Consider the following 19786-nt stretch of genomic DNA (forward strand, 5'->3'; position numbering starts at 1 on the left):
CTGGAAAAGAGATTCACAATACTATTCTACTGATGGGGTAGGCCCCAGTGCAATCTAATCTTTCTATATTTGAGAAAGCGTGACCATATACCAAAGGTTCTCAAAGTGTGGTCCCTGGACCAGCAGCATCAGCATCACCCAGGCACTTGTTAAAAATGCAAATCGCCCCAGATCAACTGAATTAGAAACTTTGTGGGTAAAGGCACAACAAGCTATAGTTTAACAAGTGATTCTGTTCCAAGTGATTCTGACACACATTAAAATTTGAGAACCTTTAACCGAGACACTCAGAAAACTATTTTGTTCACAATTTGTTCCCAATGGTGAGGATAACTGTGTAAAATATCCTTTAATAATATGACGTCAAAGAAAGAGATCCCTTCCATCATGTACCCATTAAGCACTTATTAAGTACCCACTGTTAGCTACTGTGGGGAAAGGAAACATGAATAAAATATGGCCCCAGTGTTCTGTGAGCTCATCCAGTATTGACAAGATGTACGTATTTGTACATATTTTTGGTACATATTTGATTTGCCAACAGAACAGAGATGAAAGTAGCACAGTGGCCTGCTTCATTGGTGGCTGTGTGCAATACACTCTCACAAAACAAAAAAAATATGGGCTAAACTCACTATTGTATTGCTGGTGTTATCAAACCATCCTTTGCTCTTTTAAGGGATGGGGAAATGAAAAATATTCATGAAAAGCTTTACAGCTTTACAGTTTAAACCATACGTTCATCTGATCAGTGACCGAAATAGAATGCACAGCCTCATACTTCTGTGCTGTTGTCTTTGTTTTATGAATGAGCCCCAGCCCCAAGAACCTGAGACTAGGTCAGGATCACAAAACCTTACCTGCTCAGCAATTAAACACATGTGCAATAGACTTTCCCTTCTATTTAACTTTTATTAAAAGAGATGCTAAGGTACTGAGATGCAGTACATCATATTTATTACCAAAATTATTAACAAATATACAAAACTTATACATGTAATTTTCTTACATCCATTCTCTATAATACTGATTTGTGTTCAAGTAGGTTATCTACAGTATGTAAACATCCCTTGAATTGACCTCACACAGATTAGGAAAGCCCTCTAATCCATGCTTTTATCAGATACTTCTTTTTTTTGGCTTTCATTTGTAGAATCTAATCTTCACATTTGGCACATGGAAGAGACATCTACAGTGCAAAAGAGGCAGATTTTCTGGTTTCCTTCTGAATAATTTTGCAGGGGCACAGTTAAAGAGCTGAGAGAACAAGAGCACTCTTACTCCATGGAGGTGGATTTGTTGTAATGCCAACAACTCTTGGTTCAGCCATTAAACTTGAGCTTAAAGTCAACGCCTCTTCCTTCTCCCACCCCCCTGCCCACCCCCCATGCAAGGTCAATTAGGCCTTAACCTTGTCTTAAAAGTATTAAAAGAAATTCCATCCATCCCAGAACAAGTAGGTTAATTTCACCGAGGAATAATTTTTCAGTGTTCTTTTATGGGGGTTGGTTTGTGCAGTGTGATGAGCCAGCAAAACTTTTAAATGGAGAAAAAAACATGATTAAAAATAAAAACAAAAAACGGATAGGAGAGTAGAACTTTCTATTTGCTTTCAACTGCCACCTCTGCAATGAAAAGCACAGCCTCTCTGAGGTGGCAACATGACCAAGTGAAAGGCGGAGAAAAGTCAAGCCCGCCATACTTAACCTTGGACTCCACGCCTTTGAATACAGTATCACAAAAACTAAAAAAGAAGAAAAGGTCACTGGAGATTCTGCCCCCCTCTTCCTATGTTTCCTTTTGATTATTTAACTTAATCTAACCAAGTAAAGCTGATTCAGAGAGAGCTCCGCTCGCCCGCTCCACCCCGCAAACTCACTCTCCAGCAGTCTTGCTCTTGCGGTTGGCGACGCCTCTTCCGCGAAGCCTCCGCCCCAGAACGGCCGGGTTTGGCCGCGCGCCGGCCTCCCGGCTTCCGTCACCACAGGGGCGCGGGCCCCTCCGACGCCCCGTAGAGCTCCGCCAGCTTCCGGAAGCGGGGTCCCCAGTCCGTCAGGAAGTCGAAGCTCTGCTCCGAGTCTGAAGTGGCCGACTGCAGGGAGCTCAGAGACCCGGCGACCGAGCCGTCCCCCTCGAACATGTACGTTTGCAGGGAGTCGAAGGGCGCGGCCCACAGGTCCATGTCGGCCTCGTAGAGTTTGGCCAGGACGTAGCTGTGGACGGTGCTGTTGACGGCGCACGTCTGAGGCACGTAGCGGGAGAGGCTCTCGATCTCGGGCAGCATGTCCTGCCGCGTCTTGGAGGCGCCGCCCGCCTGTGCCTCCCGTGGGTTCCACATGGCTGCGATGTCGAAGGCCTCGGTGTCCTCCTCGCCACCGCCCTCGTCGTCGTAGCGCACGATGTTCTCGTGGATGTTCTCCTCGTCGTCGATGATGTATGGCTGCTTCCGGTGCCTCCGCATGGACAGGATGAGCAGCACCAGCACTGCCGGAAACACAGAGGACCGGGTGTTGGCGGAAGAGCCCCGGCCGTGTGGGCCGAGACCAGAGCTCTTGAGTAACACAGGTAGGGCGAGGGCTGTCTGGGTGGGGAGAGCAGGGGCCGTGTTTGGATATGTGACCTCACAGGGTCTACCCTGTTCTCACTCTTCCTGCACTGTTGGAGAGTCTGTGGGCGAGTGAACGCTGCGTGACATGATTCCACGTGGTTTAAGTAGAAGTTGCATGTAGAGGCTCTGCACACACCTTATCGCTTTGAAATGTGTGTGCGTTTGTACACCCAGCCACCCAGTGTAACATCTCATTAACAAAGCACGAAGCCCTGTGGCCCCGTGGAGTATATGCTAAGGATCAGATCACGTTTTTTGACTGCGTAAGGATGAATACGTGTTTCTCCATTATAATGTGAAAACCTTACTGTGTAGGTGGAATCCTGCTTTTTTACATTGGCCTCTCAATAGGATCCTACTTTGTAAATATACAGTGGACTCTGGAACAACATGGGTTTGAATTACTGGGGTCCACTTAGCTGTGGATTTTTAAAAATAAATACATACTGCAGTACTACTGCAGTTGGTTGCTGCAAATGCTGAACCATGGATACTGAGGGCCGACTATAAGTTATTCACAACTTCAGGGCAGGTCTAAGCCCCTAACCCCACCCCACCATTGTTCAAGGGTCAATTGTGATCATATATTAATTAAATGAATATAGACACATGTGTTAAATATGAGCCAAAGTCTTAGTCTTTCTATGTTTTCTCCAAAAAATAAGAGAGCATAAATGACCATCTTTGTCCAGTTAACTCAGATTCCTCAGAAAAGCCTTCCATTAGAGAGGAGGTTGTGACTTTCTAGATCTAAGGATGTTCATGGAAGAGAGGGAATGAACAGTGACATTTTATATAATTTCATCATGTTATCAAAGACGCATCACACTGTTAGATGTGCCCTTGCAGGTTTGGATGAAAGTTTATCCCAACGTGTGTTTTTTTTTTTTTTTCCCCAGGATGTGTTCACTGGGGTTTAAAGGATAGATGGAGGTAATCCCATTGAACCATTTATCTCTGTGAGTAAAAATGTTTTTCAGGAAGTGTGTTGAGATTTTGGCTGTAGAACTTTTTTTTTTTTCTAGCATGCTTTGTTACAGCTGGTGAACGGTGACAGCTAGACAACACTGCAAAATAAGAGCCCAGTTTATCCAAGGGGTGGGGGTGGGGGAATGGAGTACAGTCATATGCCCAGTAAGATTATGGACTAACTTAAAAAAATAACAATAATGGTTTTTTAAACTTGAATGTGGAATGTGCTTTTTGTAAATTGCAGTGAATGATGTTAATATATGATATTTTCCTGAATAGCTCGGGTGACAAAATGCACACACAGGAAACAGTTATATACTCTTGTATTTTATCTCTGTGCAAAAATGTAACTCATAGGCTAGAGGACTATGGGATTTCAGAGAAGTGGACTAATTGGACTTTGATGAAGTGGGGGCTTGAACTGGGCATTGGAGGTTGGGGTGTGATTTGGATGGATGCAGGGTGGAGAAATGGGATTCTGAGTGAACTTGCTGTGTTTGTGGGATTCGGTAAGGAGTTACTAAACTCAAATATTTTTTAGACATTATCTGAAGCAAAACAGAAACAAAGTAGAATATGACATGATTTCTGTTTTTACAAGCATGCAATCGAAGGAGATAATAGACATTAATGATTAATATCAAACAGGTGGTGATAGGACTATCATAGAGCTGCAAGAGTTTTGCAGAGAATACAGAAGCAGGGCCAGTTAATTCTTCCTGGGGACCTGAGAAAACCTCCACACAGGTGACACTGGAGTGCTAGGTGTGGTATTTCAGAAAATGCTGGGAAGCAATATTAGAAAAGTCTTTGAGTTTGTACTGGAAAGAATTCTGATGATATAGAATTAGGCAGTTTATAGAGCTCTGAAAAAAATAAAGATTGCTACGTATCTTATTTTTAGGTAATCTTATATAAATATCAAGTATTATATAGTCCCCTGAAAATCAAATTTTGGGAAAAATGATCCTATTCAGCTGAAGGACTTCCCTGACAGAAGAGAATCAGTTCTAGAGATGTTTATTCTTTAGTATCTATAGGCACAGTGCATAGGGCCTATGAGATTTTCTAGGAACTAGATACATATTTGAAATATGGAAAAAAATCCATAGTCAAAATTAATGTGTTAATATAATTATCCACAAAATGTAGTATTTCTTTGACAAATCAACTGCAGTTCAATCTTACTCAGTTTTATGAATTATATTTAATGTGGGATGTACACTGTTAGAAGTGAAAGTGCCTAAAACTCTGAGGATTTTATGACAGCTTTGCTCGGTATAGGTGCTGAAAACTGTCTGTTTATTCTGCGCAATTCCAAAAGCAAGACATAATGGGTTTGGGAGGCACAAAATAAATCGCCCCTTGCACACCGCTTGTAAGTTGAGAGCCTCTTTGTGCCAGCCTCTTTAAATCAGCCCCGCTGAAGTGGTGGCTCCTTCTACTGTTTGTGGGACAGGGTGAACTCATAATGTAGACATTTCCAAAGATAGAAGTAAGGACAGCCAGACTGGAAGTTTCTCCTAGGAGCAAGCTTCTTCAAAGGCCTCTTTCAGGGTGTCCTGTTATGCACTCAAGGACTCCCAGTGCCACCTTATGGACACTCAGGGAATTGCAAGAGGGTTTTATTTGTCAGTACAGAAAGGGACCAGAAGCCGTAACAATTCTCTCTGATCCAGGGATCCAAGGACTTTGAAAGGTTACTTCTTTATACTGTTTTTCCCTTCATGTAGCACTGAACTACATGAAGCATATTCCACAGACCTACTAGAAATTCAATCAAGCAACTGACATTTTAGTTAGACCTTCTTTCTTTGGTCTGACTCAGTCTCTTGGTTTGGAGGTAAACCTGGGATCAGGGCTTAAATTCTAATTTTAATCCTCAAATCTTTACTCTTTTCCCTTACTAGGATTTCTTCCATATTGAATAATATTACTGTCTACTAAGTCTGCTTTTCTCTAAGCAAAATAAGTATGCTGTGAATTATTTCAGTCAGAAGAGTTGGCAGATATGTACAGATAGTTTTTTGGTTTCAGGAATTGGTTTAGATGTTTTACTGTTTGTTTTGAGTGTGGATTTTGAGGATAATAGCATGAATGGCCTTAGTACAAGGGAGTTGGGAGCTGCTTTGCAGTATGACTTTAGATGAAGAGGAAAGGATCCCCTATCCCAGTAGTGCTCTCCCACTGGCCTGTCATCACATCTTTATTTCACAAGTAGAGGCAAACTGACCCTGGTTAGAGGCCACGGTACCCAGGGAGGGGGGGTGCTAACGCCCCCAAACAGCTTACCCTCCCAGATATCCATGTGGTTCACTCTGCCACTTTTCAGATCTCTGCTCAGAGGTCGTCTTATCAGTGAGGTCCTCCCTGACCACGCTAGTTAAACTGGCACCCACCCCTGTCTTCTGTCCTCTCAGGACTCCCTGTCCCTCTTCCCTTCTCTGTAACACTTACCACATCCTGAATCTGGGGATGAACATTTGGGGGAAAGGCCGTACTGCGCAGATACAGGGATGTGCAATGCAGGGCCTGCCCGTGTTTCAGCCCTGGCTCTGCGACTGAGATTTGGCCTTGGGCCCGTCACTACCTCTTTGTGATTTAGCTACTACTTATCTGAAATGAGGGGGTTAGAAGAGGTGATCATCATAGCCTGTCCAAAATTATTATATAGGTTCTATGATGTCAAAATGAACTTGCTTTATTTTGAATTAAGCTCTGTGAAGGCTGGGGCATTTCTGTCTTATTAATCCCAGCACCTAGAAAGGCAGCCTGGCCTACACTAGATGGTTGATAAATATATGTGCTTTCATTTGGCCACAGAGGCCATGAGTTCCTTGAAGGAGGGGACTGTCTCCAAGTTCTTTACTTTTTCCCAGCCTTACTCTCCCACCTTTTCAATAAGCACGGTGTGGAAAACCAGTTCTGGCCAGCTATGTTAGTGTGATAACGGAATTGTTTCTAAGTAAGCACTTGCAGGACCCCACAGAATGGAGAGGAGCCACTTACTCACCTAAGAGGACAAAGATGCAGGCCAGGATGGCGATGAGGGCGCCGCGGCTCAGTCTGACTGGGAGCATGTAGGCCTCGGGGCTGCAGGACAGGACGTGGCCATCGTCGTCACAGCTGCACACCTGGATAGTCAGCGTGCCCGTGCTGCTCAGCACCGGCTGCCCATTGTCCGATATCAGGATGGGCAGGTAAAAGACACTCTGCTCCTGCTGCCGGAAGCCAGACCTCCTAGTTAGAATCCGGGCAGTGTTATCTGAAGAAGACAGGGGTTCCGGGATCAAAAAAGGAGAGAGAAGAGGAGAATGAAAGAACCAACAAGAGAATTAATTTTTTGGATTGAGGAAAGCAAGGGGGCAGGAACTGGGTGGGGAAGGAGAGAGAAGGGACAGCATGCCCTGGAGGCGGTTAGCTACAGCCACCGTTGGGTTTTTTGGGATCAGCAGTTGGATTCAGAAACCAAGATTTTTGCTTGCTTCTCGGGAAAACCCTGAGGCCTTTTTTGAGAGTCTGTCTTACCCTTTGTGACAAAGTGCTCAGGGCAAACTATCAGACTTCAGATCTAACTGAAATGTCCCTGGGGAAACTTGACAGAAATGAACAGTCACTGGCGACTTGTGGTCCCTGTTGGTTCTGGCTCAGCAGCTTTCCAAGGCCCTGTGCTGCTTTGTGCCCCCGGGAAAAGAATGCTGAGGAGCCCACGCGGCTGTGGCACATGGCTTATTTTTGCCACTTTGGCTGGAGTTCAAGTCTTCTGCTATTTTCTTTTATGCCTCTGAAATGCAGTCACCAACTCCTGTGCTTTCTGATGAACCTGCTCGTTTAGCAGAAGCTTATTTGAAATCCCCTAATCATGACACACCCTGCTATTTCCCGCTAATTGGTGGTCTAAGTTTAAGCAATTAATATGAATTTGGTGAACATTCAATACTAGTTTTTTCCCCCAGTTTTAAAGGGGATTAGCAAAATTGTTTGGTATGTTTCCACAAAGCTGATATGTGTGTGTGTGTGTGTGTGTGTGTGTGTCTGTATTTATATTTGCCTAGTGTAATGTTTTGGGATCTTTTTAAATCTATGTTCTCAAGTTTTCTTGAGTGGGTTTGACTTATAAATCAGATATATTTTCTGGAAAGCTGGTGTCTTTTTCAGCAGAGGAAAAGTTTGAGAGATGTGGTAGGACGTATAATCAGTGACAAAGCTAACGTCATCAGTATGGAAGGTCCTCTGGATGTGTTTCACATTTCGCAGGGAAGAGTCTAGAACTTCACAAAAAATTCTGAGAGTCTAGCCAAAGTAAACATTATTCAGACCAATATCAATATTTCTGGACATAATAAAGGATTATACTTTTCTACCCTCTTGAATTTGGGCATGTCTGTATCATTTGCTTTAGATGATGGAAATGAGCAAAACTGATTCGTGTCACTTCCGGACAGCAGCATGTATCAATAATAGCTGGTATGTTATTCTTGTGCTCTCTTGCCTTGTTGTAATATATGAAAGAACATTAGAGATGGAGAGCCAGGCAGCCTACACCTGGACAGCTGTCCTTGGTCGCCAGACCCACAGTCAGCTTTATGTGAGCAAGAAATTAACTTTAGTTGCGTTAAGCCACTGAGATTTTGGTGTTGTTGTTTCCTGCAGCCTAACCTAGCCTATTCTGACTAATACATAATTCCTTAATTAACTTTTCCACCTCCTCCTCCCCCTGTTTTATCATGAGAGCAGTTGTTTTTTGAGTGCTTATGTGCAAGGTATTTAGACTTTACATGCAGTATCTCATTTAATCTTTACCACCATTTGGTGAGATAGTGATAATCTCACCCTTTTACAGTGAGAGTTAAGGCCTAGAGAGATTATGTAATTGGTTCAAAGTCACAAATTTAGTAGAAGAGCTGGGATTTGAACTCTGGTCTCTTGACTCCAAATACACACTCCTTCCATTGTGCTGTGTAACCGCTTACTTAGTTTTGTAACATTAATGTTGAAAATTATTCAGCTAATTGAAATCTCTTCCTACTTTGGTACAGGCCTTTTCCCTCTTATTTCCTTCTCAGTGGAGAAAGATAGCAGTTGGTTACCAACCTGAAGATTATATTCATATTTCCACCTACCACACAATCCATCTTCTTTTCTGTTTTCCAGATTTAATAGCTAAGTACTAGTAATTTTGCTTTACAGTTTCAGTTTCGTTTTGTTTTTGTCAGAAGTAAAGTTTTTCTCGAACAGAAGTCTTTTTCATTTTTCATTTTAATCAAGGGCAGTTCATCAGACTTTGAGAAAGCCGGAGAAGAGCTGAATTTCATATAAGTATTACATTATGCCTACTGTGCATCATAGATTTCTTGATCTCAGAATTATTTAAGATTAAGAAAAAAAGATCAGAGCATCACATTGCTGAGACTAGTCCTACAAAGGAGCTGGCAGAATTTAGCCACTTGCAAAATTTTGTTGAATATTATAACTGGAGCTCGAATAACCCATTTGGATGTAGTATCCAGGGTGACACAAAGATTGTGTGTGTGTGTGTGTGTGTGTGTGTGTGTGTGTGTGGCTAAAACAGGAGGTCTCAACATCCAGTCCCAATTTTAATACTTACTCTCTATTCCATGGGCCATTTACTTTCTTTCCTTATCTATCAGATGAGACAATGAGAATCATCAGAGGCATTAGTAACTTTCTTAAGACCTTAAAGGATTATTATAAATATCAAAGCAAAGTATGAGAAAATGCATGTGAAACTGTGAAGTATATGGACAATCCTTTTCACAATGCTTTGGGGATTAAGAAAGGCTTTACTTGAAATAGTGCACTGTTGTGTTCATAAATGAATATCATGTTTTGGGCACGGGAGTTGGAGGGCTTGACAGTAGAACCACCACATCAGATGTTGGTCAGGTTTTTTTTTTTTTAACCGGTACACGGGCCTCTCACTGTTGTGGCCTCTCCCATTGCTCTCCCGGAGCACAGGCTCCGGACGCGCAGGCTCAGCAGCCATGGCTCACAGGCCCAGCCGCTCTGCGGAATGTGGCATCTTCCTGGACCGGGGCACGAACCTGTGTCCCCTGCGTCGGCAGGCGGACTCTCAACCACTGCGCCACCGGGGAAGCCCGGTCAGTTTTTTAATGAGCCTCAGTAAAGGATACTCGAGGGATAAATTGTCATGAGATTAAGAGTTCATTCTTTCTATTGAAGATGTTCCAACTTCCGTTTTGAAAAAAACCTTCCAAGAGATGAGCCATTTCTTTTTATAGTCATCAGGTTCCAGGGGCCCATATTTTTAAGGTATTGGCCCCATGAATTGGTGCCCAAAGTCATTGTTAAGAAATTTGCAGCATTTTGCTGTGTATTGTTTCTGTATTGATTCAGACAAATATCAGAGTGGAGGAATAGAGTGACACTTAGCTGAAAATTTGAAGAAACAGTATAATGTATTATTTTTTTCCCCAGGATTTCTACTGTGAAACCTATCCTAGGGAATTCCTTGGTGGTCCAATGGTTAGGACTCCATGCTTCCACTGCAGGGGCAGGGGCCCTGGGTTTGATCCCTGGTCTGGGAACTAAGATCCTGCAAGCCTTGTGGCACGGCCAAAAAAAAAAAACCTATCCTGAAGGGTCTGAAACAACGTTTTGCAGGAAGGGTTTCCAAGTGAAGCAGATAAATGAATAATTCAAAATTTGACCCAGTAAAAAATATCAGGATATTTAATTGTAGCACTTCTGTTGTTATAATTTATATCACTCTTCCTTTCAGAATTATAGTGATTTGATGTAGATGATTAAACAGATGACTAAATGCTTTCCATTTAGAAGAAAACAGGTTTGATATTCTCTAGTTTTAATAGCAGAATATCGTGTGGGGTGCATTTAATACTTTAAGTCCCAAACAACTGATTTTTGGACTAAGACTAGGTATGCCTAAATCATGACTTTTTGTTACCCTTTGTTTAGATTGTTCTAAAGTGACAGAACTTTAGAATTGGAATAAAAATGAGGCCACCACAGCCCAGAGAAGTGATGCCCTCCCTCTCCAAGGTCAGACAGCTAGTTGGTAGCAGAGTTAGCAACATAAGGGGTTCACTTGACAGATTTAAATTATTTTTTCACCTGCTCTGACCTTTCTCTGAAAATCTTCTGGCCAAAGTACAGAAGCCCCTCCTTTTCCCATCTGTGCCCAATGAAGAGTGTGCTAGGTCTGTGAACGCCTTAGCTGGTCTGAATGCTTTTTGGAATAGAGGGGTCTATAATTCCATTCTAGCAAAGATGTAGAGGGAAGCACTTTCTGGAATAGGGAACCCCACCCGACTCTTCTTTCTGAATCATTCCAAAATAATAAAGTGGTTTCAGTGCCAGAACTACTGGTTGTGTTCCTGTATTTGTCCTTTGCTCTTAAGTAACTCAAAAGTTACTTAGCCTTTGTCTCCCTTTTGTTCTGGGAGCTTTCACTGTTTCCCCTTTGATCCTTGCTTAGAAGTGTTCAATCAGGATTTTCTCCTTGGGCCTCTTTCTGTCAGCTTTCTCAGATTCTTCCTGTAGTTAAAGAACATACAAACATGGCTGCTCTCTGTGGGGATGAAGGAAGCCTGTGTGCCTCACACAGTGTCTGGCCCAGAGCCTGTGCTCAAATGTTTGAGTGAACTGACTGAGTAAAAGTTTCAGAATCAGCAGAGGATGTTCTTTGTCTTTGATGTTCTGAAACAAAACTTTAAAAGACCATACAAATTAACATTAATGTCTTTCGTGCTATTAAAGAGCAGGTGACCTCTGACACTTTGCATGGTATAGTAACCCAGAGTTTCCAGCCCATGCTGTAGAAAAGCATCGGTAGCCAGCTGATTACCTTGGTTGTCCCTTACGGTGAAGTTGGGGTTGTTAGCAGCCTCAGGAGCCAAGCTGTAGTAGAAGTGCTGGCCATTGCGTGGGTCATCTTGGTCCACTGCGCTCACTGTCTGGATCAGCTGAGGGAGGGACATGAAATCAGGTGAGTCAGAGTCAAAAGAAAAGCTTCAAGGGCAGGGGGGATCCCAGACCCTGAAATCCAGTAGTAGATTGTTTTACCTAACGAGGACATCCTGAAACTTCCCTCGGCAGTCTCTGTGCCATCACACAGTGCAGAATTGAATTTTGGTTTATTGTTGGGCCTGAGTGTGTTAACAGGCACACAGTAGATGATACCTAAATGCCTCAGATGTTAGACATCGACATAACACACTATTCTCACCCCAGGTCTGGCCCCTTTTAGGCAGTTGAAACAGAAGACTTTGAGTGAAATAATTCTGGGATGCCACAAGGTCCTGCCTGTTCCCCAGTTTTTTTTGTCCCCTCGCCTCACCTTCTTAGCCTCACATTTGGGTTAATATTTCATGGTCAGATTGCTATGTTTGAGAGCCCTCTATTTAAAAATGACCAGTACCTAGTGGGAAGTAAGCAGACACTACATTGATTGTGTCAGCTTAATGGAAAACAGATGTGAGGGGGTGGGTCGCAGAGCAGTCACTCTTTGTTGGCAGGAAGGGGAGCTAGGCAAAGTGTAGAGCACAAGACCCCCAGGGTGGGCTTTATAGAACAGACTGGAGTCAGAAGCAATGCTTGGGGCTGAGGAGAGGAAGAGGTGGAGTGGCTTCCTCTTGAGCTCTTTGGCCAAAATTTTGCCCTTTCCATGTGTTTTTCAAAGTCATAAGTTACCATGAAGGTTATGAAGATCAGGATGGAAAAGTTCCTAAAGAAAGCAGTGAGAAATAACACAGTTGAAACACTGGCAGGCAGACTGGGGGGATATAGAACAGGTGTCGAAGGGGTGGTCTCCTTCCTGTGTGTTTGCTCTCTCGCCAACCAACGGCACAGACTCCCCCCACCCTTCTCGGGCCTGGCCCTGTAGACACCACGCTCCTGCTGTCAAAAGCTGGCTATTAACAGGGTAGAAAATGGAACATTCAGGGTCAGCTGGAGGGCTGAGGTGGGCTTGCTTAGTCTTTCTTTCTTCATCTGTAAATTAAGGAGGTAATGCTACCCTCACAGTATGCGGAAGATTAAATAACAGAGGGGAAAGCTTCCAGCAAGGGGCCTGCTGGTAAACATGGTGTTGCTCAGACCCCCTTCAGTGAAGGACTTGATACCTTCACCTGTCAGTCTCTTTGGCGGTTGCTGAGAGCCACCTACCCACAGTCACCACATTCTTCCAGGACATTCCATATCCAGTGACTGATGCGATAGTATAAAGCCTGGCCATCCCATTTCAACTCAGGAGAACCCTAGTCCTAGAACTCTTTGAAGTCATCCAGGGCTGTTAGTGGGTCTGCACTGCAGCTGGACTTCTCCTTTTGCCCAGTCTTGCAGAAGTTCTTCCCTTCCAAGGGCATTGGCCCCAAGGGCATGCCTTAATAAACATCTTAGACCAGAACTCCATCTCATTTATGCCTCCTGGTGAACCCAGCTGGCAGCGGGGCTCTGTTGAATCTAAAGGTCGGGGGGATGGAGTTGCAATAAAGGAGAGGGATCAGGAGAGCACTGAAGATAAATCTGCCCCACAGTCCAGCCTGGCGTCAATGCTGCTCATACACGAGGGTCACTCCACTGCCCCATTCCTGCCGAGACAAATCCTGTACATTCCGTCTTGTGCATGGTGCCAAACACGTGATGACATGTTTCTTCATGAATGTTATAAATAGGTGATTTTGTATAACTTGGAAAACAGAAAGTCATTTCAGAACATCTGACCTGTGAAATTGTATATATGTATATTGGTGAGGTGGGGACCTGAGGCATATGATGGGTTGGTTACAGGGCTTTAAAGAATGGGTGAGCGATGATACAGGTCGGGAGCACCAGAGCCTGCTCTCCTGGCCTCCCCTCTCCTGGCAGGTCCAATTTCATCCTCAGCCCTACTTGCCATTCAAGATTCTGCTCAGCAGGTTTCACGCCGCCCTCAGCCTGCACCAAAGACGTCGTCTGATTTCTTTCTGGGCTTCGTTTCTCCCTAAGAGGAAAGCACACATCCCAACTCGGCAGATACAAAGCTAACGACAGTGTCTGACAAATCTAACACAAGGAGGAGGCCTGATTCTTCATAAACCAGACATACCTACTGAGCTGTGTGCTTTTGAAAATCTTCAAAACATGTCCCAGAGCCAAAATCAAAGAGTAGGGTTTATGTATCTTGGGCTAAAGATGACAAATATGACAGACTATGATAGACTTGTGGCTCACAGTCTGAACTTGAAGTCACAGATAAACCATGCTTCAAAGGACTGTATAATAGACAATTAGAAGATGAATGTAGAAATGGGAGGTGTGCTTGTGTGCTGCAAAAACAAGAGAGGTGGTAACATGCTATTAACCTGTCCTTCTGGACTTCCCTGGTGGTGCAGTGGTTAACAGTCCTCTTGCCAGTGCAGGGGACACGGGTTCGAGCCCTGGTCCAGGAAGATCCCACATGCTGTGGAGCAACGAAGCCCGTGTGCCACAACTACTGAGCCGGCACTCTAGAGCCCACGAGCCACAACCACTGAGCCCATGTGCCATAACTACTGAAGCCCGCCTAGAACCCATGCTCCGCAACAAGAGAAGCCTCTGCAATGAGAAGCCCGTGCACCGCAACGAAGAGTAGCCCCCGCTTACCGCAACTAGTGAAAGCCCACACACAGCAATGAAGACCGAACGCAGCCAAAAATAAATAAATGAATAAATAAATAAATTTATATATATAAAAAAACCCTGTCCTTCTATTCTGAAGCCTGTTAAGAAATGTTTCACTTTGGGGAATGAGGGGTTTAATTTATTGTGCTACTATTACTCTTTATATTACAGATTAAAAATTAGTTTCTTGTCATATTAAAATATAAAGAATTATGTTCGTCATATTATAATGATAATCTTATATAATATAAAACAAAAAATTATGTATGGTGTTTCTATAATATATAAGTAAATTGTCATGTTACAATAAAAAAATCATTAAAGTCCCAAATCCCTTCGCTCAAATCTCAACTACCTTAGCACAGTAACTATTGCTATTTTTGCATCCTGCCTCCCAATTTTTGTTCACATGCAGATACAGTTTTACATAACTTCAAGCATGTACATGTAGTTTCTATACCTCCTTTCTTATAATAACACAGATCATTTCTTATGCTGGAAAGTCTTCATTGTAACTTTATTAGCTGCATAATATTTCAGGTCTTTATAGATTAGAAATTCAATAGATATAGAAGTAGAATTATCTTAGACTTGTTGAAAAAAAATTTAGGCATGCTATAGACCATTGCACTGGGTTTCAAGAATCAATGGATGAGATAATTTAGATGAGAAGGACTACAGGACACATTTTTTTTTCCCCTGGAACAAGGGAGTCACTTTTTCTTTGAGTAGAATGGTGAAGATGTGTTGAGTCAATCTTTGGTGAGTTCAGGAAGCTAATAAAAGTTTTGGTTGTATAGAGAGAGTCTGTGCAGTGGGATGTTGCAGGAGAGTGAGAGAAGTGGAAGCAAAAGCCGTGTTACAGTCGGAAAACCTGAATTACCAAAGCGTGTGTCCTTGCCATGTGCACCCGACGTCCCCAAACCGGAATCCAGGACCACAAAATATGCTCGGGGGAAATACATTAGGGAGGACTGAAGAGTCTTACAAAAGCAGGAGCAGAAGAGGAGAGATTGCCTGTGATCTGAGGTATGGAAGGCTGGGCACGGGGTGGGCAGCAGCCTGACACATACATTAATAACGTGGCCATTCCAAGCACAGTTTGGATGTTTTTCAGTTACACCACTTGGGATTTAGTCAACCCAATATTCATTTAGGTTTAAAAGAAGACTTTAAAAAAATACACAAATATATCTGAAGATTATGAAACTAAAGCTGTTTCAAATAAGTAGAAATTTGTTCCTTCAGATGCCTTTCCTCTCAAAACTTTACATGACATGAGTGGTACTAATAAAATGGATGTTTTAATTGAGGGAGGGGAGAGTAGAATTACCTAGGTAGTTCTAGGTAATGAGGTGTTCTGAGAATAGGGCAGGCAGTCTGTAAACTTGCTGCCAGAAGGAAGGGAGGTAGGAAGATATAAAAACTAAACTTTCCTTACTACAAACACTTTCAAGGATGATCGCTAAAATGAGAAAAAGACTCTCCTTTTTTCTCCTATCTTCATCTCCATGGTCCCTCATTTCCAGGACCCAGAGCACATGTTACTGCAATTGGTTCCATACAGTTCAGTTACAAGGTGGGTGACTACCTGGCTTCACAGGTGAGTAAGCCACCTTGATTCACAACCTTGTTTAGATTATAAAATGTAATGGAGGCTCGAAATAGTTGTCTTAACAAATAAACTGTTGCAACATGATATACAGAAGTTGGGGACTGTCTTTTGTACACTTAGTTTCTGGAGTCTTAAATTTCTTTGATGACAAATCTGGTTATCTGAAACAGTCGTTTCCACATGTTGGGGGTTAACCAGGGTGCACCCTCACAGGCTGCCTTACCTGCCCTGCTTTGGCATTCTCACAGACAAAAGCTTCATAGAATCTGGGGAACTTTGGAGCATTGTCATTCACATCTAAGACTTTGATTGTGACAGGAACGCTTCCAACCTGGGAAGGATTGTCTAAAAGCACACAAAACAAACAAATACCAAAGGTGAGGAGGGTTCAGAAATGCAAGAAAGCAGCTCTTTGTTGGAATAGGTGTTTACCTCCTCATTCTGGTTTTTAAAGGAATGGATAAAGTACATGGAAATAGCAACACAAGGATGCAGGGGTTGCCTATTAAGAGTGTGGCCAGAACATAAGCATGGGCAGGACGAGTTTTGTGTTGGAGAGGTGTGTGATATCAGGAGGTTGAGGGGACGGATGAGACTCGGTGGGGGGGGAGCAGGTATCACAAAATGAATCTTAAAAAGAGGTTTTGAATCTCTCACTTGGCTCATGCTTCAGATTCTAGAATTGAAGGCAGGTCGCACCCTGAGCTGTGAGAGTGGCACCAACAAGCTCTTTCCCCAGGAACTATACTTGGCATCCAGCTGCCATATCTTTGAACTGTGTCTGTGAGCATTTGTGCTTTTTTTTTGCTCATCCGTTAGCAAGATGTGTCCTAATGTAATTGCTTCTTCGTTTTACAACATTTTGCCTTACAAAAGGTTTCATAGGAACACTTTACTTTTGGATAGTGGGAAAACCTGTAATCAGTTCTTTGAATTACTGTTTCAGAAGGTTTCAAGTTATTCATGGGATTACAGATAACACTGCACATTTATTTCCACCTATGGACTAAGGGAGATAGTATAGGACACACCAAATCTGTATTTTTGTCTGGGGTAGGAGAAGTTACTCGTAGTCACTTATGGGGAAATATGTCCTTTTGGTCTGTCTGTTGCTTGGCGTTACCACACAAAGATAATTTCACAGCCCGACTAGTGCCCCTCCTGCCTTTTTCTGTTTTGGCCACCATCCCAAGAAGACAAAATAGAAATCATAAGACACAGAAATTATGCATAGTAAATAATTGCATTAAACCTCAGAATGCCCTGTTCTTTTGGTTCATTGTTTTTCTTCTCTCTCAAGAATGTCTATTCTGTGTTTTTCCCCTGAATATTTCTATTGCTTGGTTACCAGAAGTGCTGCCATATTTACATTTTTTTCATTGTAACTTGGTGTTGCTTGTTTATACAAGGAATAATGAAAAATTCAGAAAAACGTAAGAATAAATGTGATCCATAGTCCTACCACCAGAGAGCTCCATTACATGTTATGTATTATATTACATGTGTCCAAACTCTCCAATACACACACGCACACACACACACACATACACACACATGCACTGAAATTAAAGAAAAGAAAAATGTTGAATTTAGAGCTTTAATATTTTAGGGCAGGATTATCCTGTATCATTGAAATATACTTTGAAAGCATGGGTATTAATATCAACATGATAGTCTCATTTTACTGTGTGGCTGTACCATAATTTATTTAATCAAACTCCTATTATTAGACATTTAGGTAATTCCCCCCTATTTTAAAATAACAATGCAGTGGACATTTGGGTACTTAAATCTTTGTTAATATTTATGATTATTTCCTTAAGATAATTATTAAAGGAGAATTCTTGAGAAAAAGAGTATGAATATATTGGGGGATCTTAATACAGAGATTAGTTACCAAATTGCTCTCATGAATGGCTGTACATACTTCTGCCAATATGTTAGTATTTGTCATTTCCCTTAATCTTTCTCATCACTAGGTGTTATGAAAAATGTGCAATGTAGTATATAATCTAATTTGTGTTGAGATTATAATAAATATGTTAATTTAGTTTTTGTTAGTTTTCAATTTTATTTTTAAGTTTATGTTAATAAATCTGTCTTTTGTTGTAAGATGTCTGAAATTCTTAAATGCATGTATGTGTATATGTATGTGTGTAATAAGAGTGATATGTTATAAATGTTTCCTTTCATCCAATAATAATATTTTATACTATTTGTGCATTCCTAATCTTATTAAAGATCGAAAGCCTCTTAGAGTTCTCAGGAGTTTTCCCTTTTCTTCATATAGAAGTCTAACTCTTTGATTTAAGGATGCTATTTTTTGTGCTGCTTTTGCATGTTTTATTTGTGTGTTTTTATCTGTAGCACAGGATTAGGTATATAGAAGATCCTCAATAAGTATTTGAATTAATACATTCATTCACTTGCATAAACCAGGATTTCCATTCCTTTCCATAAAGAAGATAATTTTTGTTTCAACAAGCTCTAGAAACTTCCACTTTCTCCAGTGCTTCTATTTTGTCACTATATGGAGAGCAGTTTTTTTGTTTTACTTACTCATTTCCATAGCAAGGACAGTGATATTATGCCAAGAAAACTCTTCTCGATCAAGAGGTCTCGCAGTCATTAGGGCACCTGTTGTAATGTCAACATAGAAGAACCTTCCAGGGTCACTGCTTCTGTCAATGGAATATCTGCAAAAACAGAGATTACACACATCGTTTTATTTGGATAAGCATACTGTGGCATATTCCATAAGAGAACTGAGTGCATGCCATGTGAAACAGGATAGTTCTCAGTTATGGGCACTTGGAAGACTGCATTGCTGTTTTATCTGTCCAAAAACCCTCCCCGCCCCCCCAAAAGAAAACCCCAAACACAAAACAACAACAAACTATTACTGCTTTGATTTCCTCATTCATAAAATGAAATAAAACAGGGTACCAAAGAGTTAGGGTAGTTTCACGCTTTTTAAAGATCAATTTCAGCTATTTAAAGCTTAAAACTGCCCTAAGACTTTTGGGACACTCTGAATGTCCGCCCCTACATATCTTTGTTCAAAAAAAATTTTATTCAAATAAGTCCAGAAACGATAAATGGGAACTGGAAAAGGTGTAGTTACGTGGTTCTGGTTCCTGTAAGTTGTATCACCTATTGAGGAGGAAAGATTTGAATCAGGTCTTTTGTAAAGATACTAATGACCTGCTGTCAAACACACTAACGGTATTTGCTAGATGGGATGTCCTTACCTATGGAATGTTACTAGCAAGATGGACCAGGTCTGTCTAGGTTGCTTATTGTAAAGAAGCCTGGAATTTATGAATTTATTGGGCGCAGCGTGCTGGAAAATGTCACGTGAGCTATGTAATTAATGGGGTATAAAAAGCAGATGTTCCAGAATCAAAATGGCTCCTTCTGTTCAAGCATTGCACTTCATCCTTTGCTTACACTTTTCATATTCAGTGTGGACCAACATGCATCCTTATACAGGAAAAAGAAGGATAGTTACAGGCACCTACACCTGACAGTTTCAGACCTCTCTAGGGAAAGAATGCTTAGCTCATATTTTGCTGTTGTTTATATCCTTTGAGTCCTTATTTACCTTGATACTGTGTAAGACCTGTAATTCCTGTTGAATCTGATTTGGCAGTCTGACCCTTTGTATTATCTCACCTAAGTTATCTTACCTGGTTTCCATATTAGGAGATTCACTAAGTATGGAGGGAGTCTCAGGCATCTGTATGTTTAAAAACCTTCATAAGGGATTTTGATATGTAGCCATGATTGAGAACCATCCTTTAGAATCTTATATAGTCCTTGGTAATGGCCAGTAGTTATGATCGCTGCTGTTTATTGAATACCAGGCATTTTATAGCTTCTTTTTACAAAAACATACATATATTTTTAACATCTTTATTGGAGTACAGTTGCTTCACAATGCTGTG

General features: G+C 41.8%; 1 protein-coding gene across 2 annotated transcripts in view; it reads right to left on the bottom strand.

Annotated features, from left to right (window-relative positions):
- CDH20 (cadherin 20) overlaps positions 1-19786 on the bottom strand; it is a 215120-nt gene that overhangs the window by 8087 nt on the left and 187247 nt on the right. Inside the window, exons 8-12 of one of the 2 annotated variants that reach the window (XR_007471696.1) lie at positions 18399-18535; positions 16063-16184; positions 11430-11547; positions 6594-6845; positions 1880-2484 (exon numbers count right to left, since the gene is read on the bottom strand). Coding sequence is in view for 1 of the 2 variants with exons in the window: in XM_004268060.3 (XP_004268108.1) it covers positions 1979-2484; positions 6594-6845; positions 11430-11547; positions 16063-16184; positions 18399-18535 (1135 nt within the window). In the remaining variant the exon portion in view is untranslated. Of the gene's footprint in view, positions 1-789; positions 2485-6593; positions 6846-11429; positions 11548-16062; positions 16185-18398; positions 18536-19786 lie in introns of those variants that run through there. The other variant, XM_004268060.3, reaches the window with a different exon arrangement.

This window comes from Orcinus orca, chromosome 15 (assembly GCF_937001465.1).
Source record: "Orcinus orca chromosome 15, mOrcOrc1.1, whole genome shotgun sequence".
NCBI classification, from domain to species: domain Eukaryota; kingdom Metazoa; phylum Chordata; class Mammalia; order Artiodactyla; family Delphinidae; genus Orcinus; species Orcinus orca.